This window comes from Tachysurus vachellii, chromosome 26 (assembly GCF_030014155.1).
Source record: "Tachysurus vachellii isolate PV-2020 chromosome 26, HZAU_Pvac_v1, whole genome shotgun sequence".
NCBI lineage: Eukaryota > Metazoa > Chordata > Actinopteri > Siluriformes > Bagridae > Tachysurus > Tachysurus vachellii.
The window spans coordinates 1,832,901-1,847,900 of NC_083485.1; the positions used below are offsets into that span (position 1 = coordinate 1,832,901).

The window sequence follows — 15,000 nt, forward strand, 5'->3', positions numbered from 1 at the left end:
CTCCTGGTCAAATGTCTACATTTCAAGGCTAAATGTATGAGCAATTTGATAAATGTCACAGGTAACCTGACACTGTCCCAGGATGTTAATAACTGAGGTGTTAATATAATTTTTTTATACTGTTTAAATTTTCTTTGGTCTTATTTAAAAGTCACTCAGGTCTCAGTCTCGGGTCTGTCTTTTTAAATATATATATATTTTTTGCATCATTATATCACATGGATGTTGGAGCTGACATACAAACTCATGCATGAATATGTTCATGTGCGAGTGTGAGAATGCGAGTCCTGGCAGAAGCCGTGTTTAGGTGTGAATGGCCTGGGCGACAGACTCAAAGAAAGACCGGAATTTGGCTCTCAGGGTCTCCATGTAGGGCTCGATTTGGCCTTGGAGCTGGGTGGTGTGGGTTGCCAGATTTTCCTTGACGTCCTCGATGGCCTTCAGCATGTGCTCCTTGTACTCCTCAGCCACGGGGCTGGCCAGGTCATTCAGGTACTGTAGCCTTTCTGTGAGCTTTCCACGCACAGCCTCGACAATAGGGGCAAGCTTGGTCTTGGTCTCCTCAATGTTGGTGTCCACTTCGGCCTTGAGGTAATCGAGGGCAGGCTGAAGCTTCTGGCGAAGAGCATTGATCTCCTTCTGATCATCAGCCATGAAGTCATGGAAGATGGTGATGAGACGCTCGACATCCTCGTCCAGGTGCTTCTCGATGGCTTGGCGTAACTCAGCACGATGTGGCTCCACTTTGTCATAAAGGCCATCCAGTTCTTTTAGGAAGTAGTTTACAACCAGGGCTACACGAAACAACACGTCGGCAAAGGGTTTCAGGGGGGTGGAGGGGGAAAGAACATAATTCCCCAAGAAGTAGTCAAAGTTCTGTGTGACCGTCAACCTTAGGAGGAGAAGAAAGAGAGAAGATTGGAGGTTGCACAAATCTATGCCCAAGTACTTGCTCAAGAACTCTGCCATTGTACGTTTGGTTGCTTCACATCATAGTGAATAAGCTTACTCAGTTAAGTGGAGCAAAACAACAGGGTTTGTCTGGGTTGTGATAATGTTTGGCTTACTTGTACTGCTCGTAATTGTCTCTGTCCAGGTTCTCTAGGGCCTTGTAGGCCTGGTCCTTCACCTGGGTCAGGTAGACCGAGGCAACTGCCTTGTAGTGCTCCAGCTGGGTGGGAGCATCGGCCTGCAGGGTGCGGGCATGACAGCCTGGGGACAAACAAAATGTCTGTTAGGTTCTGCAAGGAGTGCAGGTTAACTACAAATGGTAGTGTAATGAATGAACATCCTGCACTAGACGACATCATAATGTATGGCGTTACTCTACCCTGTCAGTCAGAGCGATTCTAGCCAATCATGGGCCTACGAATGGAGGACAGAGAGTACTGACATTGTTCAACTGCCTTGGTAGCAAATTCTGCCTATTTCATTTATCTGGTAGCAAATGCATTGTGTGATTAGCACAGCATGAACCAAGAGGACTTTACATCTAAATACTGACAGCTAATAAACATTTGTAGTAAACCTCAGGTGAACTGGTACAGCATAAACACACAAAGGAAGGCAAAGTCGGAAAGACTCACCCAAAGCCAAGAGGAGGGTCAGGGCAAGAGCTACGACTTTCATAATGATGCCTAGGAAAGGATTCAAATATAAATACATTTAATAAACCAGACAATTACAGCAGAAAAAACTTCAATAAAAACAATATTAATATGGAGCACCAGTTACACACCAGGCAAACAAGTGCTTTAGAGGTTTAAGACTAAAAATGTAACAGAAGTAGAGTTTAAATGTTAGTAATTTGCTCTCTGAAAGAACATTGTTAAATAAAGTTGTTACAGTCGCTCCTTCAGCCTCCTGTAAGTCAGCACTTACCTTAGTGGTGATGGATCCCCAACTGTAGAGACGCAGAGTTTATATATACACCTGAATATGAGTGTGTGTGTGTGTGTGTGTGTGTGTGTGTGTGTGTGTGTGAACCAGTTGGACTCCAGACCTCCTACATGGAAGGCTGAAGTTCGAAGGTTACATTCCTGAATCACAGAATAATATCTGCCATGAGTTTATAAGCTCAGTGCGCGCTCGCAAGATGTCAGAGGTAATAGATGAATCGGATGAATATTCAATATCACCAATCAAACACACACACACACACACAAAGGTCACTACGAGCCAACGACTTTGATTCAAGTGTTTATTTATAAGTTCATTAGTTTATCAAAAGACTGTAAACACGAGCTGTTTGCACGTACAGTACATTAGTCAAGTCCTTTTATACTGAATAAATCAATTGTATATTTTTTTTCTCCCCTCCATCAGGCAGCTCCGTCTGTGCGCAAACTGTGTTTAATGTGTCAGAACCACGTAGAACCCGGAACCCAATACATCACACACTGCCCTCATACGCTGCACAGAGAGGTGGGTGTGTATCTCTACGACAGGATTATTGGTTATTTAAAACACGTTTTTTTTTTTTTTTTGAGAAAAATCATCACTGATCTGTTTTTTTTTTATGTTTTAGTGCATCAGTGTGTGGCTGCAGTCAAGCAAGAACAACTCCTGTCCTTTCTGTCCCAGCAAATAAACCCGTGCGGCTCTTTCTTTCACACGTATCTCTGCTGGTGCGTCACATTTACAGATACGGCGCGTCATCGACGCCGAGGGATTTCTAAACAATATTTGTAGAAATATTTCTTTTTTCCTGAATCCAATCAGGGGGCACAGTGGCTTAGTGGTTAGCACGTTCGCCTCACCCTGGACGGAGTGCCAACCCATTGCAGGGCACACACACACACACACTCTCATTCACTCACACACTACGGACAATTTTCCAGAGATGCCAATCAACCTACCATGCATGTCTTTGGACCGGGAGAGGAAACTGGAGTACCCGGAGGAAACCCTCGAGGCACGGGGAGAACTGAGTATGAATTTTTTATACTGTATAAATTTTCTTTGGTCTTATTTAAAAGTCACTCAGGTCTCAGTCTCGGGTCTGTCTTTTTAAATATATATTTTATTTTGCATCATTATATCACATGGATGTTGGAGCTGACATACAATCTCATGCATGAATACGTTCATGTGCGAGTGTGAGAATGCAAGTCCTGGCAGAAGCCATGTTTAGGCATGAAGGGCCTGGGCAACGGACTCATAGATAGACTGGAATTTGGCTCTCAGGGTCTCCATGTAGGGCTCGATTTGGGATTGGAGCTGGGTGGTGTGGGGTGCCAGCTTTCCCTTGACATCCTCGATGGCCTTCAGCATGTGCTCCTTGTACTCCTCAGCCACGGGGCTGGCCAGGTCCTTCAGGTTCTGTAGCCTTTCTGTGAGCTTTCCACGCACAGCCTCGACAATAGGGGCAAGCTTGGTCTTGGTCTCCTCAATGTTGGTGTCCACTTTGGCCTTGAGGTCATCGAGGGCAGGCTGAAGCTTCTGGCGAAGAGCATTGATCTCCTTCTGATTATCAACCATGTAGTCACGGAAGATGGGGATTAGACGCTCACCATACTCGTCCAGGTGCTTCTCGATGGCTTGGCGCAGCTCAGCACGGTGTGGCTCCACTTTGGCATGAAGGTCATCCAGTTCTTTTAGGAAGTAATTGTGCACAGCCTGGGTTCCCTCAACCAACTGGGTGGCAAAGGGTTTCAGGGAGCTGGAGGTGGAATCAGCATACTTCTGCAGGTTGTCAAGGCTCTGTGTCAACTTCAACCTTAGGAGGAGAAGAAAGAGAGAAGATTGGAGGTTGCACAAATCTATCCCCAAGTACTTGCTCAAGAACTCTGCCATTGTATGTTTGGTTGCTTCACATCATAGTGAATAAGCTTACTCAGTTAAGTGGAGCAAAACAACAGGGTTTGGCTTACTTGTACTGCTCGTAATCGCCTCTGTCCAGGTTCTCTAGGGCCTTGTAAGCCTGGTCCTTCACCTGGGTCAGGTAGACCGAGGCAACTGCCTTGTAGTGCTCCAGCTGAGTGGGAGCATCGGCCTGCAGGGTGCGGGCATGACAGCCTGGGGACAAACAAAATGTCTGTTAGGCCTGAACTGGTTCTGCAGGGAGTGCAAGTTAACTACAAATGGTAGTGTAATGAATGAACATCCTGCACTAGACGACATCATAATGTATGCCGTTACTCTACCCTGTCAGTCAGAGCGATTCTAGCCAATCATGGGCCTACGAATGGAGGACAGAGAGTACTGACATTGTTCAACTGCCTTGTTAGCAAATTCTGCCTATTTCATTCATCTGGTAGCAAATGCATTGTGTGATTAGCACAGCATGAACCAAGAGGACTTTACATCTAACCACTGACAGCTAATAAACATTTGTAGTAAACCTCAGGTGAACTGGTGCAGCATAAACACACAAAGGAAGGCAAAGTCGGAAAGACTCACCCAAAGCCAAGAGGAGGGTCAGGGCAAGAGCTACGACTTTCATAATGATGCCTAGGAAAGGATTCAAATATAAATACATTTAATAAACCAGACAATTACAGCAGAAAAAACTTCAATAAAAACAATATTAATATGGAGCACCAGTTACACACCAGGCAAACAAGTGCTTTAGAGGTTTAAGACTAAAAATGTAATAGAAGTAGAGTTTAAATGTTAGTAATTTGCTCTCTGAAAGAATATTGTTAAATAAAGTTGTTACAGTCGCTCCTTCAGCCTCCTGTAAGTCAGCACTTACCTTAGTGGTGATGGATCCCCAACTGTAGAGACGCAGAGTTTATATATACACCTGAATATGAGTGTGTGTGTGTGTGTGTGTGTGTGTGTGTGTGAACCAGTTGGACTCCAGACCTCCTACATGGAAGGCTGAAGTTCGAAGGTTACACTCCTGAATCACAGAATAATATCTGCCATGAGTTAATCAGCTCAGTGCGCGCTCGCATGACATCAGAGGTAATAGATGAATCGAATGTATAATCAATATCACCAATCAAACACACAAACACACACACAATGCATGAGTCAAAGGTCAAAGGTCACTCTTAAAGACGTTAATATTATTGATTTATTTTATACTGTGTTATTTCTTTTTTAAGTTTATAGCTAATATTCAACAATAAAATAAACGGATTACAATCATTTGGATTAAAAACTAAATCTGTACAAGATGTAAGTATCATACAATGAAAAAAAAGTCTTTTGCTTTTTGCATTTTTATATAAATCTTTATTTTTATAAAAACTTTCCGAAATGTACTTTAATACAGTGTTAATTAGATTTATCACGTAGCATAAAGGGCAACTGGTTGGTCGTATAGTTAAAAAAATAGTTTCTGTAAACTTTGGGAAATCTTTATTTATTTATTTTACTTCATATTGTACATATAAACGCTGATGTTAATGCTAATCAGTCTACACCAGTATATAATCTCAGTTTTGGCTGTCTGGATTAATCCCAGCAGATCCACATGCATGGACACGCATGCCAAAGTTCAGAGACGGTCAGCCGTTTAGCCGAGATTAGATATGCAGAGGCACACGTGTGCATTTACAGTTAACAGAAGCCTACATGTCTTTAGTCAGTCCACCATAATAAAGCAGTGATCAGGTTATATATATCACCTGGTTCTATAACGTGTCTCACACACAAATCAGCTTCATCCCTTCTGCTAGTTAGATCCCTTTAACGTGTTCGTATTTAATACGGTCCTCATACGTCAATAGCGTTTTCTGAAATATGTGACTTTGTGGACATTTCACAGGGTTTCTTTATTCACCGGTGATTTTTACACACAGTTCAAATTGTATTCCTTGCATTAATGAGGAACATTTTACAGGATAGGTCACACATTATCTGAACGTTTTTGGTCCATTTAACAAAAATTAAGAAATTCTTGTGTCATTATGTCGCTTTGTAGAAGCCAACATTCTGTTTTCCTATTTAAGCTTAGACAAAAATTTATCAAGAGTAACTCCTCCTAGGGCTTTCGAGCCACATGCACCAAATTTGGATATGTTGTAGACGCTGGTCTGAAGTTTGTTGCTCTTACTTTTCTAAGTGATCCGAGTACCAGTACTTCTGGTACCAGGTCTCAAAGTGGCCTTTTTTCCCATAGACTCCCATTATAAACTTTTTACAACATGGAAATCTGACATATCAAAACACTCAGAACAATGAGGAGAACTTCTTTAAGAGTATTCGGATGACATCACATGCTCGTCTCCACTTACCTCCAAATGTTTTGGCACCCTAGCTTTCTGTCTACTTACTTCCAAAAGTAACACTGACCCTTATGTCCACTCGCCTCCAAAAAGCACCGGCCTTTGCGAATACTTGCATCATCAAAGCCAACATCAAAGTTTGTCGCGACGAACTTTACAAGTCTAGATATACACTGTTAAGAAAAAGTCAGTCATATGGCCTTTATTTGCTTTAATAATGTATTTCATTATTACATAAAATAAGTGCACATTAACCTGCTGTACGTTACGGCCTGTATTCAGCGCTGATACTGTTATCACATCTAGATCAAAGCAAAACTCAGAAGCTCCCCTCAGCAGATTCCGACGTCACAATAGGAGTAAAAGCAGAGCTTCTTTTTTAATCTGCAGAGTCCTACAGCGTTAAAACCTGTTTAAACCCAGCAAACAATTTTTGGTTCCCAAAACATTCCCACAACACAATTGTTTTAGATTTGTTTTTGCTTAGTCAGGAACATTCTGGAAAGGTTATTTTTTATTTTTTTTGTTAAACTAACAAAAACCATTAGAGAACGTTCGTAGAACGTTACTATTTGGTTCCCTGGAAACAGGAAAAAACCAACGGAAACCATATGCTAACGTTAGAGGAACGTTCTGTGTTTGCCGGAAACATATCTAAAAACAGTAAGGTGATAAATGTTCACTTTAACAAACGCATTCCTGTAATAACAACAGTATTATTAACGGAAAAGCGATCCTGATTTGGAAACATACCCGATTTGGACATACACCCGGTGTATGGTGTTCTAAATAACTGAATCATGACTGAACTGGTTTGTTTAGATTTTTTTTTTTAACAAATCAACATGTTGCCATTTTCTGGTGTTCAGTATTTTAAGTATGTTATAAAATGTCATCTTGTCTACGGGATTGTTATGTTGTTACGTTACGATGTTAAATGATGACGTTAAACCCCACAGGATGATTTATATTAAAACACTTACACACTCTTCTCTCTCATACACATACACACACAACACATTAACAGTGTAAACACACACACACACACACACACACTCTTTAACATGTGCAATATTCAGTACTTTTTAACTCAGTGTTTAGTCAACTGTTTATATTATTACTCTCATGCTAACACTAATGCTAACATGCTAACACTTGATACATCTGTGGTCCTCCATATTAGAGCTCTGTTTCTGCTCTAAAGTGCATTAATCCTCTCCATGCCCCCTCGCCCTGCCCCCAGTTTTTATTACTGACAGGTTGAAATACCAACATGGTTGCAGTTATTTTCAGTCAGATATAAACCTTGTTTTGAACCATATGGTGCCACTATTTATCCAACTAGTTTCCTCAGAGGAAAGTGAACAGAAGAAAAAGACAAGAAAGATTCCAGTCCTAAAGTTGTGACATTATTCCTTCTTTAATGGAAAGTTTCACACAGCGCTTTCTTCAGTGTGTGACAGAGTAGCTAAGCTAACACTCACTGGCTGACAGGAAACGTTAGCACAGTTTCACAAACAGCTACGCAGGCATGTATTGACTGTATATATACAGAGATGGAACTAACACACACACACACACACACACACACACACTTTGTGAAGTTTAAAATATTTTAAGATAGATGGATTCTGTTTCTGTACATAACATTCTCTCTCTCTCACACACACACACACACACAAATTCCTTTAAGCTACTCTGGAAAAAAAAAAACAATACAAAAAAGATGAAGGCCAGTGAAAGAGAAAGAGAGGCTAAGTGTAGTCAATCATCCAAGCTGCGATTAGCTACAGAGCTAATGTTGTAGACGTATAACTAACAAAATGTCCACTGCTTGGTTAAATTTGTATTTCTTGTCAGCCATCTTGGACAACTGGAATCCCATTTTTAACTTTGTGCTCAGCAAAATCTGCACAAAATCTTGTTTTCTTGTACAGAAAAGCTACAAAGGTAGCAGATGCTAATATAATATATAATTTAATTTTTACTTTGTAAATGAAATCATGGAGCTGATGTGGGAAATGTGCGTATAAAGATTTAGAGGTTTATTTATAGGAAACAATTTGGGGGATACATTAGCCTACATTAGCCTTGTAACTCCAGTGGATGAACACTGTAAGTTATAGCTTTGGGCAGTGTGTATGTTTGTGTGTAATTCGGTGACACAGCAGCCATCTTCATTCCATACTGAACAGATCCTTCTGGAAACGTGTGTAAGAAGCTGGCAGTATCAGTATCCGTATCAGTATCAGTATCAGTGCTACACTAAAGCATCAAAGGTGCACACGGTGTCAGTGTTTATTATCCAGTTTACTGAGGTGGCTCACACAAACACACACATGTGCGTGCACACACACACACACGTGCTCACACACAAACATGCGCACACACACAAACATGCACGCACATACAAATATGCGTGCACACACACGTGCGCCCGCACACACACACAAATACACACACACAAACACAAACACAAAAACACACACGTGTGCACACACACAAACATGTGCGCACACACACACAAACATGCGCACGCCCACACACACACACAAACATGCGCAAACACACAAATATGTGAGCCCACACACACACACACACCAACACACACACACACAAATACACACACACAAAAACACACACGTGTGCACACACACAAACATGTGCGCACACACACACACACACAAACATGCGCGTGCCCACACACACACAAACATGCGCACACACACAAACATACACGCACACACAAACATGCGTGCACACACAAACACACACGTGCGCCCGCACACACACACAAATACACACACACGAACACAAACACAAAAACACACACGTGTGCACACACAAACATGTGCGCACACACACACAAACATGCGCACGCCCACACACACACACAAATATGCGCGCACACACAAACATGCGAGCCCACACACACACACCCACACACACACAAATACACACACACGAACACACACACACGTGTGCACACACACAAACGTGCGCACACACACACACAAACATGCGCGCGCCCACACACACAAACATGCGCACACACACAAACATGCGAGCCCACACACACACACACACACAGTGCTTGGGTGATTTGTGAGGACTTTGCCTAAGTCTCAACACTTAAATAAGTTAAAGCACATTAGAAAAAAAAACAAGTGATTAAAATACATATTTCTGAAAGAACATTTTTTCCACATTTTGCCAACATTTATGACTCTCTCACTCTCTCTCTCTCTCTCTCTCTCACTCTCTCTCTCTCTCCGCATATAATATGTAATGATGTACATGTTCCACTTAAAGAATGAGACAGATTCCTGCACCCCGTCATCTTCTCTTACACGAGCGAGGCCCGCCTTTCCTGCGGTGTCTCCTCCAACAGCTGGAGCAGCAGCTCGTGCAGGGGCGTGGCCATGGCACCGTACCCACTGGCCGTCAGGTGCAGGAAGTCAAACATATCTCGGCTGGAAATGGTGCCGTCAGAGTGCACAAAGCCGCCACCCACGTCCAGGAACTGTATGGGTCCGAGACGAGGAAGGGCACAGCGCAGGTAGGTGTTTACTGCTGCGTTTTTCTCCCTCAGAGGGTTGGGGAACTCGCCCCTGGGTAACAGACCCTGAGTGACACAACCGATCAGGTTTAAGCAATTAGCTGATCAATTTTAATATGTAAAATATGCCATGTAATATTTGACTTTTTACCCATTTATTGTTTTAATTAATGTTGTGGAACATACACTTATCACTTGGGACAAAAATACATAATAAAATAATAATTCTTTATATACTGTACTTTATATATGATCTATCTTCCAAGAGCAGGCGTGATCTATGGACTCAGACCGCTCCATGTTACACACTTCACATTTATATTGCTAGTTAGTCAGCAAGCCGGTAAATTAGCTTTTATCTAGGTAGCACAACATTTGCTAGACCAAATGCTATCAAACAAAATGACTGCATTTCCACTTCACATTTATTCTGCTAGCTAGTCAGGGAGCTAGAATATTAGCATTAGAGCTCAAACTTCAAAGGGTATCCACACACACACACACACTCTCTCTCTCTCTCACCAGGACGACGATCTTGGCCTTGGGAAGGCGTGAGATGAGCAGCTGTACTATGGTCACGATGCCCCCTGCGACCTGCTCTGCTGTGTGCTCGTGATTATTGGTTCCTACCCACAGCACCACCACCTGGTGGGATACAAACACAACACACAACAAGTTATTACCGCTGTACATGAGAATGAAACCTATGGGATAATCTCTCTCTCTCTCTCTCTCTCTCTCTCCTGCTCTCTCACCCGTGGCCTGATGTTCTCCAGTTCTCCGTTCTGCAGCCTCCACAGAACGTTGCACGTCGTGTCTCCTCCAATCCCAAAGTTGAGCGCATGGAGTGGAGAAAACAACTCTCGCCAAACCTGCACACAACAACCAATCACATCGCAGAACCCAGACTTCAATGTTAGACCCAATGCTAAAACAACTTCATTCCTGTTATCACTTATGTTATGTTTTATGTTATTATTTACGCATAAATAATACATTTTCTGACCAATCAGCTTTCAGAATGTTTTTTTTTCCCCCCTACTGATCCTGTGAGGAGGCCACATGAAATTACAAATCGGGAACAGCAACAGCAGCTTATTTACAACCCAGAAGACAATGTGGCATTGTGCAGCGTGGCGCTGAACTGCAAATGACACTTTAGTCTCTGTTTCCTGCTTAAATAACCAGATTAATGACAAGCAATGTGGAAAATACAGTACTGTAAATACGGGTTAAAGGTTAAAAAGAGTTTTCAAAAAAGCTTAAATGTTAATGTATTTAGTTCACAACACACACACACACACACCTCATACTGCTGCATCAGCTGAACCATGGAGTCCCCTACAAACAGCACGTCAGGTTCTGCATCTTTACATTCCTGCACGAAGCGGTTGTGCTGCAACACACACACACACACACAAGATCAACACTATGCCAAATACACAAACTCTTTACATATAAACATATATGTATTTTTATTCATAAAACACATACCTGTGATATCCAGCGTCCATCACCCTGGACATCCAGAACCTGCACAGGTTCAGCAGCAGGGTTCTCCTCGTCACTCATTCTCTAAACATGAACAAGGACTTGTAACATCAGGACAAAACTCACAACACGTGAACTTTCCCAGCATCCACGATTCATTGAGACTAATATTGTACTTTTTTGACTTTTGCTACAGATGCAGAAGAGCTTCAGTCCTTCAGCGTTTGCCTTCACGTCATCACTACTTCTGAGCTGGATTTCTTCAGTAAAGACATACTGTATGTTCTAGCTAACAGTGAAAGCTGTCCACAAGATTAGTGAAGTAAACTCCATTTTCACTACTCCAGCTGTAACAAGAGTCTCGGCAGTGACAGCGAAGGGACACACTGCTGTCAACTTGTCACAGGAATAACACAAACACAACACCAATCGATAAATTAGAAAAATAAATATATTTCAAATTCTATTCATATCCAGAATATCACCTGCAACAGGACACGATGGAGCCCGAAAAAAGGTGCAGAAATCCCCATAATACACTGGTGTTAGTAGGAAATAAGGAGGAAGCTTAATACAGTCACCATTTCAGACACAGTGCATGAAAGCAAGCAAGATGCAGGCTTTACATTCATAATGCTCTAATTCTGGCTAGTAATACAGTGGATTTCTTCTGGTTCATGAAATGCTCTCTTACCGCTCTTGTTTATTGTCTAATCGGGTTATTTGGATGAGATTAGGCCGTAAATTACAGCGGCATCCTGCGTTAGAGGCCTGTCTTGAAATGAGTAAATGACCAAACAGGCTGCAACAATAACGTTTGCATTATGTAGCATTAATATTAACGCGCGCACACGCACACGCACACACACACACACACACACACAGTCTCACCTGCTAATCAGATGAATTCTCTAAAGCAGGAAGCAGACAGATGTCTGATGCCGGAGGATGCTGCGGTTTGGTGCTGATGCTGCGCTCAGTCTCTCACGCGCCCGTTTTTTGGTTTTGTTTTTGTTTTGTTTTTGTTCTTGTTCTTTTAAAAAAAAATGGCGACGCGATGTTTATGCGCCACAAAATCCTTTCTGTAGCTCGGATATGTTTGGAAAATCACGGACGGAAGGTTTTGATCAACGAAACCGGTTATGTCCTCCCCTTTTCGGGGTTGCCAGGTGTGCGCACACTTTCACCCTAACCCAGACAATTGATCCACACAAAGAAATCCTGAGTTCTTTTTTTATTTTATTTATTTTTTTTTATAGCTATTATACCCGGTCTGTATCTAACCCTTACTCTAGATTTAAACCTAAAACAGATGTCAACAAATTTTGATGACACAATCTGGTACTAGTCTTTTGTTTGTCCAATTAACAGCCAGGATCGTGACTTGCTCTACAGCAGCGGTGTCCAATCATATCCGCAAAGGTCCGGTGTGGGTGCAGGTTTTCACTCCAACCAAGCAGAAGCCACGTCTGATTCCACCTGTTTAATCGGTTGTTCTTGTTTTAGTAGACTCTGGTGTGGCTTCTGCTTGGTTGGAATAAAAACCTGCACCCACACCGGCCCTTTCCGGATAAGATCGGACACCGCTGCTCTACAGTTACTGGTTCTTAGGTCCTTTTTGTGGCTCATTTTCCTGCAGCTTCAGAGAGGTAACAATAATCCAGTCCATCACACCACGCTGATGTTGATCATTATCCAATAACCATCACATTTGAATCTGTGCTTAATGGAACAAAGTAAAGTTATGGTATAGACTAAAATTTATTCAATTTTCTTCTTCTTTTTCTTCTTCTCTCCACATTAACAGACATCAAGAGACACCCTGTCCGATTAGACTTCTGAGATGGAGCACCATTACACCAAGCAAAACCCCCCACTGAATCCGAACTGAACTGAAAGGCCCAATCTGGCAACCCATCCCACTTTTCCAGCTCAGTTCAGGAGCGGATCCCAAATGCGTCCCCACGTGGACACCAAAGGCACTACACAGGGTACAGACGTCTTTATTCATTTTTTTGGGGTTTCATAAAGAAAAAAAAGTGATTGTTGGCAAAATTAAACGAAATTTGAAATAAATAAATAAATAAGGAAAAAAAGATAGAAATAAAATCTAAACAAATCCGAATTTCATTTCAGTGTGTAGAAATTCTGCTAAATATCATACATTCATTATGATAAATAATTTGTTTTTTATTAGTTTTCTTTAACTCTATTGTAGTTTCTATTCATTGTGTTGAACCAGAAGGGTTAAAACCCTGAACTGTAGTAACAACATAACCTGACCACAAGGTGGCGGTAGAGGTGCGAGGCAAAAAACAAACAAACAAACAAAAAAAAACTGCCTTTATTGCCCAATAGTCTATTTAGTGTTTTGGTACCTGTTCGAGATTTTATTCAAAATAAGTAATATATAATAATATGTGAATATATATATATATATATATATATATATATATATATATATATATATATATATATATATATATATATATATATATATATATATATATTTATTATTTCTCAGTTCATTAGTGCAACTCTGGTGGTTAAACTCATTTCATTTATCTTTATGGTGATTTAACAGCCCCTTACAAACATCTCAGAATGAGAAGCTCCACCTGTCCATTTCCTCCATGGCCTTTGTTTTGTTTAGTTTTGTTTAGTTTTACAGCTTTTCTGCAGAATCTTGACATTTTCTCTTTCTCTCATGTTTTTGTGGTTACTTTCTTCTAGTTTTAGGATTTTTACTCCGTTTACAGTCTGTGGTGTGAGATAAGTGAAGATTTTGATAAGAATCTAGACGTGAGAAGTTTAAATATGAGATAAATAAGCGTTTCGAGATAAATAAGTGTTTCGAAACAAATAATTAAATAAATAAATAAATAAATGAGTGAAAATAAAACAAAAAACGAGATATTAACTTTTGAGATAACATACAAAACTTTCAGAGATGAGGTAATAACTTTTATTACCTCATCTCTGAAAGTTTGAGTAAAAATATATATGAGTAAAAATGAACAACACGTGAAAAAGACACGTTTTCCTTTTCCACCTGCCGGAAACGGACTTCCAAAAAAAATCTGAGCTCGCGCATCAGGAGTGAACGGTTCGCCTGTGCGCGCGCTGTCTCCGCCGCTGTCTCCGCCTCTCTCTCTGCCTCTCTCTCTGCCTCCCTCTCTCTCTCTCTCTCTCTCTCTCTCTCCGACCCTTCTGCGCTCGTTAATCACGTGAATCTAAGCCTGAAGCGAGGAGAGAAATCAAGACTTTTACACACACACACACACGCGCGCGCGCGCAAACACACACACGCCCACACACACACACACACTTGTGGGATTTACTTTGCTCTCTCTCATGTTTCGGACATGGACACGGTTTGTGGTCAGTGTTGTAGGTGTGCTGCTTACAGGTGAGTCATGAACGCGCGCGGTTTCACTTCCTGTTTATCTCGTTTCTGGTCATGGAAATAAAACAAAAAAAGATTTAGATCTTTCGTGCGCTTCCGGTTACAAATGTTATTAAGTTTTTTTTTTACTTACAGACTGGTCTGGAACATAATCTGATTTGGGATTGGTTTGGTGTGTGTGTGTGTGTGTGTGTGTGTGTGTGTGTGTGTGTGTGTGTGTGTGTGTGTGTGTGAGAGACAGAAAGAGAGTGTGTGTGTGTGAGTGAGTGTGTGTGTGAGTGAGAGACAGAAAGAGAGAGAGTGAGTGTGTGTGTGTGAGTGTGTGTGAGTGTGTGTGTGTGTGTGTGTATTTTGACACCCTCTTC

At 41.5% G+C, this 15,000-nt stretch overlaps 4 protein-coding genes and 1 long non-coding RNA gene across 6 annotated transcripts in view; 2 read left to right on the plus strand and 3 right to left on the minus strand.

Annotated features, from left to right (window-relative positions):
• Positions 1-175: 175 nt before the first annotated feature.
• Positions 176-1,988, minus strand: LOC132840768 (apolipoprotein A-I-like). Its single transcript, XM_060862736.1, has 4 exons — positions 1,882-1,988; positions 1,587-1,637; positions 1,068-1,212; positions 176-892 (listed from the first exon to the last, which is right to left on the minus strand). Exons 2-4 carry the CDS (start codon positions 1,627-1,629, stop codon positions 304-306), a joined length of 777 nt encoding a protein of 258 aa, XP_060718719.1. The 5' UTR covers positions 1,630-1,637; positions 1,882-1,988; the 3' UTR covers positions 176-303.
• Positions 1,989-3,000: 1,012 nt separating this feature from the next.
• On the minus strand, positions 3,001-4,789 carry LOC132840767 (apolipoprotein A-I-like). Its single transcript, XM_060862735.1, has 4 exons — positions 4,697-4,789; positions 4,402-4,452; positions 3,873-4,017; positions 3,001-3,718 (listed from the first exon to the last, which is right to left on the minus strand). The coding sequence occupies exons 2-4, from the start codon at positions 4,442-4,444 to the stop codon at positions 3,130-3,132; spliced, it is 777 nt and encodes a 258-aa protein (XP_060718718.1). The 5' UTR covers positions 4,445-4,452; positions 4,697-4,789; the 3' UTR covers positions 3,001-3,129.
• Positions 4,790-5,063: 274 nt separating this feature from the next.
• Positions 5,064-12,507, plus strand: LOC132841333 (uncharacterized). The gene is made up of 4 exons (XR_009647896.1): positions 5,064-5,127; positions 9,492-9,738; positions 10,264-10,386; positions 10,515-12,507. It is a non-coding gene; the product is annotated as an uncharacterized LOC132841333 (long non-coding RNA).
• Positions 7,576-12,369, minus strand: pafah1b2 (platelet-activating factor acetylhydrolase 1b, catalytic subunit 2). 2 transcript variants are annotated; one of them, XM_060863650.1, is made up of 6 exons: positions 12,121-12,369; positions 11,233-11,313; positions 11,045-11,134; positions 10,494-10,610; positions 10,261-10,383; positions 7,576-9,804 (listed from the first exon to the last, which is right to left on the minus strand). In XM_060863650.1, the coding sequence occupies exons 2-6, from the start codon at positions 11,308-11,310 to the stop codon at positions 9,526-9,528; spliced, it is 687 nt and encodes a 228-aa protein (XP_060719633.1). In that variant the 5' UTR covers positions 11,311-11,313; positions 12,121-12,369; the 3' UTR covers positions 7,576-9,525. The 2 variants fall into 2 exon arrangements, with proteins under 2 accessions (XP_060719633.1, XP_060719634.1); XM_060863651.1 differs by lacking the exon at positions 12,121-12,369 and having other exon boundaries at positions 11,233-11,367.
• A 1,916-nt stretch (positions 12,508-14,423) lies between the features above and the next one.
• mpzl2b (myelin protein zero-like 2b) overlaps positions 14,424-15,000 on the plus strand; it is a 7,072-nt gene continuing 6,495 nt past the window's right edge. The window contains exon 1 of the mRNA XM_060863326.1: positions 14,424-14,638. Within this exon, the coding sequence (XP_060719309.1) occupies positions 14,584-14,638 (55 nt within the window). The 5' untranslated portion in view covers positions 14,424-14,583. The remainder of the gene's footprint in view (positions 14,639-15,000) is intronic.